The 13,090-nt window shown below is 46.5% G+C and overlaps 1 protein-coding gene across 1 annotated transcript in view; it reads right to left on the bottom strand.

Annotated features, from left to right (window-relative positions):
* The window catches only part of RETREG1 (reticulophagy regulator 1), a 114,836-nt gene extending 102,274 nt beyond the window's left edge, over positions 1-12,562 (bottom strand). The window contains exon 1 of the mRNA XM_019753537.2: positions 12,147-12,562. Within this exon, the coding sequence (XP_019609096.2) occupies positions 12,147-12,451 (305 nt within the window). The 5' untranslated portion in view covers positions 12,452-12,562. The remainder of the gene's footprint in view (positions 1-12,146) is intronic.
* Between the last annotated feature and the right edge of the window lie 528 nt (positions 12,563-13,090).

Raw genomic sequence — 13,090 nt, 5'->3', positions numbered from 1 at the left:
GAGGGGAAGGGTGTGTATGTGAATTAGGGAAGGAGGGGGAAAAAAACAATGTCTCAGATTGCTCAATCAAGACTTGGCACTTAAAGTGTAACTATGTTTGGTGACGGATGTGGCCTTAGACTTATGGTGGTGATCATTTCGCAATATATACAAATATCAAATCATTATGTTGTACACTGTATGTATGGTTGCTGTAAGCTGTTGTATATTGTACAATATAATGTTATAATTCAATTAGCTTCAAAAATATTGTTAAAGAAATTATAAACGTAAAAACAAAGAAATAGCAATTTACCAATATTGTTTAGGAAAGCCTAAATAGAGCTAAAAATAGAAAATTAACAATAATTGCTCTGAGAAACGGAACTGGGAAGTGGAGGAGCAAGAAACTGCAGTATTTTTATTAAAAGTCGGGTGGAATTAATTGATCCAAGAGAGAAAGGGAAAACCAGAAAGAGTTTGTGTATGTGTAGAGAGAAAGAGAGTGATTGATTTTCATATGTAGCATTTTTCACATCATTTACCACACAGTCTGTAACTGTAGTTTTAATTTTTTTCTTTGTCTCAAGTGATATTCATCAGAGTTTTAGTAAGTTGCTGAGAATCAGAAAAACAAACACAAAGAAAAATAAAATATCTTCAAATTGTACTAGGTGCCATGAAAGATACAAGCAGATCTTGAAATGAACAGGCAAGACCCAGACAGGGTGGCGGGGACGACCCCAAGGAGGTGATTATGAGACTAATGACAGCGAAGGGGCTGTGGACAAGTTGGTGGGGACAGCAGAGCCTTGGAGATTGAAAGAGGGAGCCCAGGAGCTGGCAAGAGCTGCAAGCAGAGCAGGGAGGCTTTGCAGATGGGCCAGAGAGGAGCAGAACGATGCACTCTCCTGATATTCTCCGGTGCTCCCTTCAATTACAGACGCCAGCATCAGTGCCAGCCAACAGCCCAGCCCCGCACAGGGTATGGCAGAAACACTCCCCAAAGACAAGACGTCATTTGCCCAACACTAACGCACGCAGGCTCACAGCCCAGAGTACATGTTTTGGGTACCACCAAGCGTTGAGGAAGTCCACATGACATTTCATCTGGAGACAAAGAGCCATCCTCAGGTCAAAAGGGCAAACACATAAGGGAACTGAAATATGACGAAGCTGGACCACTTGACAACTCAAGAGAAATGCATCCCCGGTTTTGGTAGTTAACACTGAAAATGGAAAACAAAGGTGGCAGTGTGGAGCTCTGGTGGATGCCAAAATTTTACTTGGAAAAATAAATTATCTTCTTTCCCAAAAGCAGATAAGAGGTAAGCAGCTATGTGAGAGGCAGCTGATGTTTTGAGAAGTAAACTAACTTTATCCTCTAGAAGACAGAGGGGATAAGCCATCTAACCTCGCACCAGCATCTTCTGCTGCACCCTCCCCTTGTAGTAGAGTCGAGTTGATGGGGGCAGAACACACAGAAGCCTGGGTGGGATCCCAGCTCTGCCACATACTGTCATTTTGGGGCAAGCAACTTAAATGCCCTGAGCCTCATCATTCCCCCTCTGCAAAATGGGGCAATGATCCCTCGCTGGGTGGTGTGAGAATAACTATGTCAAGTGCCCAGCAAAGGAGGAGCCCCATAAATGGCCATTGTTAAAATCAATCATCACTGAAGATATCACCAAATGGAATCACACAAGCCCACAGAAAGTGCCCTCAAACTGGCTTTTTATACAATAGCCAAATTGGCTTAGTCCAGAAGCCCAGTGGGCCTGCATGGCCACAGGAGTGCTTGCCGTCATCTGAATTTGTCTTTCCGGTGAAAGGTCTGGTCAGAGTCTGGGCACAGAAGGGAGGCTGGCTGCCCCACGGGTGACTCCAGCTTTCTCCCAGTTCTAAGATTCCATCTGCAGTATGCAGTGGCCACACCTCGCCCCGCGTGCTTTCACTTAGGTAGTGTTACCTTAATTCCCCAAGACAAAAATACTTCCTTCCCCCAAAAAAACTGAAATAAGCAGAGAACAAAGCACTATAGAAAACCTTTCTAAAGAGTCTTTGAAAATACTTCAGCATTTTATGCTCCTATGAAACGCATGTCTGTAAAGATACGTGGCGACCATGGACACATTTGAACTCTCTTCTTTAGCAAATGGGAAAGTGCCCATGCAATATTTACTGTTAATGTAATACAGCACAGGAGTGACCACAATACTAAATATAGTACTATCCCATTTAAAAAAATGCACCTTAAAAAATAAAAGTTGGTCTATGAGGGCAAAGATGAAAATACAGGCAACTGATGAAAACGTATTCACTGAAGAAATGGGCAAATATAAATAAAATCAAGAAAACAATGGCATGAAGCAGCGTTTTCCTGCAATCATTCGATTTCCTGACTTCCTTCCCTGTGAAAGCCACAGCCAGCCTCCTCCTCCCTCCTCAATCTCAGTAGTTCATTCTCCTCCTTTAAAGAGAAATTAGCTGCCAGTGGCACGTGACTCCTGGCCACTTGCACCACAGGCACGCCCACTTTCCCCTCCTGTCCTCAGGTATCAGAGCAGGTGTCCTGAGCCCAGCCCCTTCAGCCTTCCCCAGAGCCACCTGCTGCCACTTCTCCCTCCCCTGTGGCACTGCCTCCATCCCCACAAATCCCAGGGTCCTTCGGAGTCCGCACCCAGGTGTCTCCAAGCATCTGAAGAGTGGCTGGAGAATGGCAGGGGCAAGGTTAGGCCTCTACAGGAGGAAAGCAATGGAAACAGCCAAAAGGCAGCTTCTGACATCACAAACAGGGTATCTCAGTAGGTGCGAAAGCCAGGCTTCAGAGAGAAAGCGCATTTCCTAAACTGCCGGAACTGGGCAAGTCAGGAACAGGCCTGAGGACCGAATCGCAGAGGGACCCAGGAGGACCAGGCAGGAGTCTTGCCCTCCACCGACACTGAGCTGTGCAGCTGGGGCAAGAAGGGGGTGGTGGGGAGGGGAGGAGAACCCTCCCCTTCCGCTGTGACTGGGAAGGCTCCGGCCCTCACGCTCTCCCCAAGGAGCGGAAGGAGCGCTTGCCGTCGGATGCCAGCCGAGGACTTCGCTTGTTTCTCCGGAACACCTCTCTCTGGGGCCTGCCATGCTCTAACTCCCCTGCAAAAGGCGCTCTTTGTAGTCACTCACCTAGTGAGTTCCAGTTTCCTCAACATTCGCCCCCAGGCTTCCTTCTCCCATCACCCAGCAAGTACTCCCAAGTAAATCTCACAACAACCGTGCCCCCCACCCCCGCAGCCTGCACCCCCAACACACCCAAATCTGTACTCCCACCCGGCCTGTCCCCTGAGCATCAGCCCATGTATCTTCTCTGCACTTAATGGCCCAAGGGCACATCAAATTCCACATCCCCAAATTGGGCTTGTCACCCTCCTCTCCCACCGCCCCAACGTGCTGCAGCCTCAATGACCCTCAAAATTGTTACCATCAGCCACTCCCCATTTATCATGGTAGGCAGGATCATTACCCCACCTCTGCCTCTTCTCCCACCCATGAAATCAGTCAGTCCTCCTGATTTTACCTCCAGTCGGCACTGAACCCACCTCTCTCCCACATCCCCACTTCCTCTCCTCACTGGTCTCTGGCTCCAGGCTCATGCTCCCCTAATTCATCCACTGGGGCCACAGGAAAGCCAACAAGCAGAATTTGGCACAGTTGCTGCATGACGTACTAAGCTAAACTCACAGTGATTCCCCTTGCTCACCCAGCTGCAACCAGTGACTCATGCTGTTCCACAAACACCCCAAGCCCACTCACCCCAGGATGTTTGCACACACCTTCCCTCTGCCTGGAACATTCCACCGCAGAGGGAGCTGCTTGGCTCAGTCCCTGATTTGCTCTTCAGGCTGCTCCTCTTAGAGACCGGCACTGACCACCCCAGCGAAGTCGGCCCTCCTTGTCATTCCCTGTCCCTTGTCCCTGCTTTAGTTTTTCTGTAACATCAACTCTCCTAGCATTTTGTAGATTCATTTATTGTCTTTTTCTGTCATCTCCACCACTAGAACAGAAGTTCTAAGAGAAAGGGGATCTTACTAATATTTTTGTCTACTGTTACATCTCTAACACCTAGAACAGTGTCGGCATGTAGTAGACAATAAATAATGGCTGAATTTTTGAATGGAGGTCTTGAAAGGGAGTAATATGATGGCATTTGTATCAGGCTAATAGACGGAGACTGCTTATCTGATAGAGCCCAAGTCCCTTAGCACAGTAACCATCAGTAACCTCTTCATAAACTGGCCCTAACGTTTCTCTTTCCAACCTCACTTCTGGACACTCCCCCTAATACATAAAACCATCCTTCCCTCCTCTCCCCCTCCCCATCTCTCTCTCATTCTCTTTATATATCTATATAAGTGAATATTTACGAGGGCTACTGTGTACCCGTCCAAGCTTCCATGAATTAGCTGAGCACCTAGTACGTACCAGCTCCTCAGTATGCATTAGTTCTCTTCCCCTTTCTATATCCTGATCATCCTGTCTCTTCCCCAGTCACCAGACCTCCACATTCAATACCAAGAAAACCTTAGTGGTTCTCCTTGGCCCGTGTGTGACAACTGAGCACTCACAGCCTAACCTTGCATTAGAACGATTTGCTTATTAATCTGTTTCTCACCAGGGATCAGAACGTGTCTTAGTCATCACTGTATTCCCAGCAGCTAGTGATAATGATACACCTCATTTATCTGTACTCATTTCGATCAATCAGGCAGCTTTAAAACATTCATGACCGACAGGAGAAAAAGAAAAAAGAGTAGCAAGGAGAAGCTGAGGTGAAGTTATTACCCAAAGAGCGTAACCATAAAATTGTGCAGAATCACTAACGATGAGCTTTGCAGTTATTACATTGGTGAGGAAAACCTGACGGGGGCTCTAGAATGAGTGTTAATCTGGTGAAAACAGCCGCATTTCTCAGGTCCTCAACCAGCAGCTCCTGGATCTAAGGTTCGAAGGTCTGAGAGAAGAGCCTTACGTGGGAACTCGTGAAAGAGCCACTGTGTCTAATGAAAAGCACATAGGGCCACCGAAACACTTGCTGAATGCTGGATATAAAACGACTACTCTCAGTGAACTGAATGAAGCCTTTTTACAGTGCAAGACCACTCGTTCCTACACGAGCCCCACCCTATTCAAGCTAGGGGAGTATCCTCCAGCCCAGCTCAGGGCACAAAACCTTTGACCATCGACAGCGTTTCTGAACCCACACTGGTTCCAGACATCCAAGAAGAGTAATTTATCTTCCCCGCTCCCCAGAATGTACCCTCAGCATGAGGCAGGTGAGTCTCCCATGCTGACAGCATCCAGTGCCCGTCCCCATTTACTCCTGGGGTTGTCCTACATGGACAGCCCTTACCGTTAACCTTACTTTTACAATTACACCTTCTCTTTAAGCCTATTCAATAAACCGCACAGAGCTTTCATCAACGATTCCAAATCCCCCCGATCTCCACTATTCCTAAACTGTACAGCCCTAGAGACTGTGACATACAATTCAGAACTGTGGTGTATTGTTTTAATTAATTCATTGAAACAGCCACGTCTCCTAAATCAGAGAGTAAGCTTTCGAAGACAAGCTCAGATTTTGGGCTTCTGGTCCACTCCCCAGACCCAGCACCACGTGGACCTGGAGCTGAAATACTCATCCACGGCTGCTACGCCCAGACGGAGTAGAAACAGGTGAGGAGCATGGACTGGACTAACAGGCTGAGAAGGCTCTGCTAATGCAGAAGCAACACTCTCCCAACAGAATTATTTTTACCCTATGCTGAAATCATTAAGTGTAACTCTGTAAATGTACGCGCTGATTGCTGGTCCCCATAATCTGTATTCTCTTACTCTTTAGAGAGACAGAGTAAAAACAATACACTTTGCAGAAAGAGAATGTGGCTTCAGGACCCAGCCCCGTGACTGTAGTCTAGGACTTCGCTACCCAATATGGCAGCCAGTAGCCATGTGTGGCTATTTATGTTTAAATGAAGTAAAATTAAAAATGCTGTTCATGAGTCACACCAGCCAGACTGCATATGCTCAACAGCGCAGGAGGCCACAGGCTACCATACTGGACAATACAGATGTAAACTACTTCCATCACTGCAAAGACTCCATTAAACAGTACAGGCCAAAGTGTCGAAGTCATCTTTGATAATTCAATTAATTTCTAGGGTACTTCGTTTCCTGTTGTGTAATAAGGGAACAATACGTGCCTCGCTGGGCTGTGAGATTTAAATGAGGTGCTAAATGTGAACATCCTTAATAAATTTAGTAATTGTAGTTTGACAAAGTACACCTGTACAGTTATACATACAGGTCTAGTTTGATGAGAGTCTAACATTGGTCAACAGTGGCAGCTGGCAGAGGGGGTTTCTAGCCATTAGAATAAAGAAATTCTATCGCAGGCTGTGTGTGCTGTCCAGGCAGAGGTGGTAAAATGCACACTGGTCAGACTGTCTCAGGAATGCTGCATTCAAGGAGGAATACAGATGATGGAGGCATGTCCAGAAGACTCTGGAAAACAGTGAGTGGAACGAGCCCAGAATCTCTCAGTTGGGAAGAAGACTCAGCAGGAACAGAGAATAGAATGAATCCTGAAACAGACACGGGACTGTACTGCAGAGATAACCAAGAGGTGGGTGTAACTCAGTGTAAGAACGATATTTGCTCCTTAGAGTTATCTAGCGATGGACACGCTGCCTCATAGAGAAGAGAGCGGAGGACCCCAGAACGTGCTCAAGCGCAGTGCTTCTCAAGCTGGAGTGGGTACGGAGCCACCTGGGGAACCGCAGAAAAGTCAGATGATCTGGCCCCGATCCTGGGATTCGGGTCCAGTAGGTGTGGCATGGAGCCCAGAATCTGCATCTTCACAAGCGCCCAGGTGACCCCATGATATTGCGGGTCAGAGAGCACTCTGGGGAGAGTGCTCTAATGCAAGGGGAGGGACCCCCCAGAGACAGCGAGGCTACACAGGTGCTCTTGGCACCGAGTGCAACCTTCCAAACCAGCTCTAGAGGACAGCATGCCAAGGACTCCCAGTGGGTCCTAGGCATTCCAGACTGCACCCATGCCCAGCCTGGGACACCACAAAAGTCACAGTACCCAAGGTCTCCTGCCCTTGTGGGGTCACCTCAGGCAAATCGCTTCCTTGCAGTTTTACTATTAGGTTGGTGCAAAAGTAACTGCGGTTTAAAAAGTTAAAAATAATTGCAAAAACTGCACTTACTTTTGCCCCAACCTAATATTTACACAGATGGAGGGTAACGTCATGCAATGCCACCGGCTCTGAGGAGAACGGCCCGAGTAGACTTTTCTGTATGCCGGGTCCCCAGCGGTGGGTTCAGAACCAAATCACATCAGAGAGCACTGTTGGCTGCAGAGGCTGACTGCCCCACGACGGTGGCTGCATTGGAAGGCATCCAGCGTCAGTATTAGGATGGGCCAGAAGGCTGAGAATAGGGGCATTTTGCTCCATCCCCCGGCCTATCCCAGGCAACTGTCACGTGGCCTACAAAACATGAGTCAGAGCCTGCCACGCCTCTGCCTGAATTTTTTCAATAACTTTATTCATAATAGCCAACCCTGAAAACAACCCAAATGCACATCAACTAGCAAATGGAGAAACAAATTGGGGCATATCCCCGAAGGGGTGTACTAGTCAACAACAAAAAGGAACAAATAACCGATATACACAACAGTGGTGAACCTCAAAACTTCATGAGGAGTAAACAAAGCCAGACACAAAAGGCATCATAATATGTGGTATCCTTTATATGAAACTTTAGCGAAGACAAATCAAATCTATAGTGATGGAAAGCAGATCCACTCCCAGGGTTAAGTACTGACAGGAACGGGACTCAAAGAAACCTTGTGCAGCGGTGCGATGTTCTAAATGCCAATGGCCGTGGTTACACAGGTGTGTACATTTGACTGTACACTTCGAGTGTGGGCATTTTATTGACACTGTACTACAAAAAGTTAATTCTTTTAAAATGAAACCAAATGGGCATTTGCTGTTTCATTGGGTCCATTCTCTTTTATGTTGTAGGAAACTGGGTAGCCAGGGACGGGCGTGGGAAAGAGATCTTCAAACTGTTTACTCTTTTGTACTTTTAAACTTTTGAACTGTGAGGCGGTATTAGCTATTTTTTAAAATAAATAAAATTTAAAATTTAAAGAATTAAAAAAATATGTCCCTCATTGGGAAAATGAGGAGGATACAGCCCTAAAACCATTGAGCTATTGCCTAGTCTAGTTCAGGTTGCGGAAAGCCCGCTTCCTGAGGCAGGGACTATACGTGGTCTGTGCTTTGCCAAATTCCTCCTGAGCTCTGAGTGAATACCATTTTTATTAGCATTCTTTAGTATTTTAGTACTTGAGTATTAGTACTTTAGCATTGTAGTACTTTTCATAAAATATATACATAGATAAAAATGCATACATACACAGTTTTTAAATAATTACAAGCTGAACACCATGTAACCACCACCCAAATCAGAAAACCTGCCTCCCAAAACTTTCCACGTGCCCTTCTGTGATCATACCTTCTCACTCCTCCCAGACAACCACTCTCTTGATTTCAGGGATAAGAACATCTTTCTCATCTCCTGTGTGTATACCCCTAATCAATGTGTTGCACATTTTAAAACTTTTTAAAACCTGAATTAATCTGCCTATATTGTGTGCTTCTTTGGACCAAAATTACATTTGTGAAACTCATCCATGTAGTTTATTTTCATTGTCATATAGTACTTTACGGTAGGAATAAATGTATCACAATTTACTTATCCATTAAAATATTCATGGACATTTTTTAAATGTTCAAAGCATTTTTTTTGTTGTTGTTCCCACTTGCTAGAGAGAAAAAACAAGTCCAAACACACAGTATGACCTTCGAGGTAACCACTGCCCCCAAATGTGTCTTCAGAAACACCTAGCCAGTCTCCTCTTCCCCACTTCCCTCTACCACGTGCCATTACATCAGTTTAGTTAGTATACTGGTCGAAATATTAAGCACAACTCCTTTGGGCTGGAAGGCTGTTGATGATATACTAGATGTACCCCAATCATTCCTATCCATCCAGGTCTGGTCCGAGCAGAATCTCCTTATGAAGACCGCACAATCGCTTCCTTCCACAATGGCACCACTCCCCCCAAATCGCATCAAAATAAACGATCCTTTCTCTGACTCTTCTGCCGTGATTTCCAAGATACACTAACTTCATGCAGCCTTGAGTTATACCTATTTGTCATGGCCACGTGTCAGTGTTGGTCCTTATATTACACAGGACTAAAATCTTACACATAACGGGTGGGTAAGAAATGTCAGAGCTTTATGAACTCAAAATCCTGAAAGCTACTGCTGGTAACTGATACTAAGTCATTCAGAAAACATGTGTTTAAAAAGTTAATTTCCAAAAAACATGAAGTAACATCAATTAAAGTGAACACGTTATCACTCTTGCTTAAGATCTGGGTTCCCCATATTGCTAACATTATTAATCTTTTTGTTTTTCTCATAAAAAATACAGAGCGTTAGCGGTCCTGGGACACCGAATGTTAGAGTATCACACAACTTAAGATTACATGCTAAGAAATACACTATTGAAGGAAAACCACGTCTTCTAAAAGTGTTTTAACCCCCGAAGCAACAAAGGGGCGGGGGGAGTTCAAATTTTTAATGAAATTAATAAATGGGTCATAAATTCCAGCTAACAAATATTTCATAATTTAAAAAGCCACACTATTATCTTTCTGTCAAAGAAAATACATACATGGAATGCAGACACTGCAAATGGGAGAAGATATAAAACAGATAAGAAGAAAGCTCCAACTGGACTGAAGAACTGATCGTGTGTGCCTCTCCATGAGACTCATTAAAAACAAACAAGACATCACTCTTGAATACTACTAAATATGCCTTCAATTATTTTATGCAAAAATCATTCTTTTCCATAGAGGTTATAAAGAATACATTACAGAAAAATGTTTGCAACTCATAGTATAGAAATTAGGCTAAAGTTCTTAATATAAAAAGAGTTCCTACAAATCAATAGGAAAAAAACCCAAGGGTTCAACTAGAAACATGGATAAAATATAAAAACAGACAATGCAAAGAAAACATGGTTATAATGGCTCTTGAACACAGGAAAAGATCCTCAACCCCAGAGAAATACAAATTAAAACCCCAGTGGGATACCCTTTTTCACCTATCAGATATGCAAGATCAAAAAGTTTGATAAAATGCTCGTGGCAAGAGTATAGAGAAACAGACAGTCACACACATTGCTGGTTGGAGTATAAATTGGTAGAACTCCAAGGAAGTGCAATAATTCAGTGAGATCCATCAAAATTACAAGTGCACATCCCCTGTGATCCAACAATTCCACTTCTTGGGAATTTATTCTACAGAAACACTAGCATGTGTGTAAAATAATGCATGTACGAAGCCATTAGCTGTAACACTGAAGTAACAAACATTTCGAAACAACCTTACAGTCCATCACTAGGACACAGGTTAAATAATTTGTGACAACCTTACAACGGAATTCTATGCAGCTGAAAATGGGCATGGACGTGATTTCTAAGATACAGTAAGAAGAGGAAAGACCCTTATAGTATTTTACAATTTGCATAGAATATTGTGTATTTGCTAAAATGTGCACTGCCTGGAAAGATACAGGAAACTGGTAACATTAATAAGGAAAATTTAAACTTAAGAAAGAGAATTTTATCGAATATATGGTGATGGAAGGAGAACTGACTCTGGGTGATGAACACACAACGGGATTTATAGATGATGTAATACAGAATTGTACACCTGAAATCTATGTAATTTTACTAACAATTGTCACCTCAATAAATTTAATAAAAATAAAAAAAATAAAAAAAGAAAGAGAATTTTAAAAATGTGTCCCTCATTGGTGAAATGAGTGAGACACAGCCCTAAGACAACTGAACTATTGCCCAATCTAGCATAATACAATAAATATATCCTCCTTATTTGAATGCTCACATAACTTCATAACAGGATAGAGAAATTTGGAATAATCTTTAGGAACACAGAAGTAAGAGACCCAAAGTAAAGTTAATTGACATTTAGGGGCCCCGATAAGACACAGCCAGTTTTTAGAGAAAACCAGGACTAGCACAGATCTGTTCTTTTTTAAAAATCCTTGAATTGCTCAGATTCACCTAGAAAATGGTAGGCTGTGTTATGCCTTGTGCATTTATTTGTTTCCTAACTGCAAGGTTAAGAAATCTGTCCTACAGCAGGCTATCTGCTGCCTAAGCTCTGTTTAATGTGTACCGTGTGGGTCATGCTTGTTATGAGGACACGGTTGCAAACAAAGACAGCTTTTCTCTGCCCTCCACCAGACTGGTAGCAGATGACAGGGCATGTCCTTCAATGAAGGAGCCAGACACTTCCCCTGTCCTTACAGGTGAAGAGTTCTCGTTGGAGAGACAAACCTGTTGATCAGGGGCTTGTCAGAGAACATTCCTATGTATTCTCTATGTATTTCACCTAAAAATAAGACTGTTTCCCACCCTGTGCACACCTGGGGAGGGGGCAGGGTGATGTACGTAATCCACCGTTTGCCTGTTTTCTCATCATGCAGTCAAGACAGTAAACCCAATCCTCCAGAGAACAGAAAAACAAGTCATTCAGTGCCGTCTCAGGTGGCTGACGAAGGCGGTGCAGTCTTGAGCGTGTACCTAAGCTGGTCCAGATATGCCTGCTGGGGGTGCAAGAACCAATACAAGTTCAAGCACGATTGCTCGGGCATGCTTTGGGGGAGCAGGTCAAGACCTGCGAGTTTTAGAAAGCAAAAAGCCGAAGTTTCTGAGCACGCTGGGCACACCTGTAAGTACAGGTGCAGGCGGGTCAGCCGACCACCTTGCCTGCGAGGCTGGAAACACAGACGCAGGATGACAACTGTTTACAGGGAAGTGTGGTGTGGAGGAAAGTTGAAGTGAGTGTCTACCTGTGAGAGAAAGGTGGCCGAGAAAGTAGGGTAGGGCTCACACTTCCTCCTCCGCAGTGTCCAGCGCGCACGACCCACCCAAGGCCCCGGGCGCCCCAAGGTCACCTGCCCTCCCAGGCGTCCCCCACCCCCACCCCGGCCCCGAATTCTCACCAGAACAGCAGGTTGGCCCCGACGAAGCCCAGCAGGCTGCGCAGCGGCCTCTTCCAGCTCAGGAGCTCGTCGGCGCGGCAGCCCAGCCACAGCACGGGCTCCCCCAGCAGCCAGGTCACCGCGGCGGCCACCCCGCCGGCGGCCTCCTCCACCTGCCGCCCCGCGGCCACAGCCGCTGCCGCCCCTTCCCCCGGCGCGTCCTGCTCCTGCTCCTCGGGGGGACCCCGGGGCAGCGGCGCCGGCTCCCCCGCAGCCCCGGCCGGGCATCCTTCCTCGCCGCGCTCCGGAGGCGCCGCGCTCGCCATCTTCAGCGGCGCTTCCAGGCCGGGACGGGCACGCGCGCGGGCGCGCCCGGCTGTCGGCGCCGAAAGGGCGGCGGGTCCCCGCGCGGGGCGCGCACCGCGGGGCGCCGGCTCTGGGTGCCTGTGACGTCAGCCTGGCCGCGGCGGGGGCGCGTCCCGGGGGAAGTGGGTGCGGCCCCGCTCGCGCAGGGGCGGGCGGCGGGCGCCGAGGGGCTGGGCGGGGGCCCGGGGCCCGAGAGACCGCGATCCCCGTTCCCTCCCGGTTTTGGAGCGCGGCGAAGCAGAGGGCCGCCGCCGGGGTGCTTATCTAAGAGGGAGTCAGGACTACCGGCAGAATCCGCTGGACAGCTTCACTTTCTCAGAGCCAGGGCCACCACTCGCCCATCCGCGGCCTTGGAGGGCTTTATGGGGCGTCCCTTCCCCTGGGAGCGGATGCCCAGTGCCCTCGCAGGGACAACCTACCCAACCGTAGAGAGGTCTGTAGTACTCTGGGAACAACGTGATGATATAAATGTCGGATTGAGAAAGGAAAAAAACAACATTTGGGTCAATTACTAAGCTTCTGGCCGGTTTTTACAAGTGAGGAAACGCCAGGCCTCAGCGAAGGGGGAAGGCGCTTCCTCTCTCACTGTGAGCAAAGTC

The sequence above is a fragment of the Rhinolophus sinicus genome, linkage group LG03 (genome assembly GCF_036562045.2).
Source record: "Rhinolophus sinicus isolate RSC01 linkage group LG03, ASM3656204v1, whole genome shotgun sequence".
NCBI lineage: Eukaryota > Metazoa > Chordata > Mammalia > Chiroptera > Rhinolophidae > Rhinolophus > Rhinolophus sinicus.
Note: the sequence above shows the minus strand (reverse complement) of the source record. Positions and strands in the feature narration are given on the sequence as shown.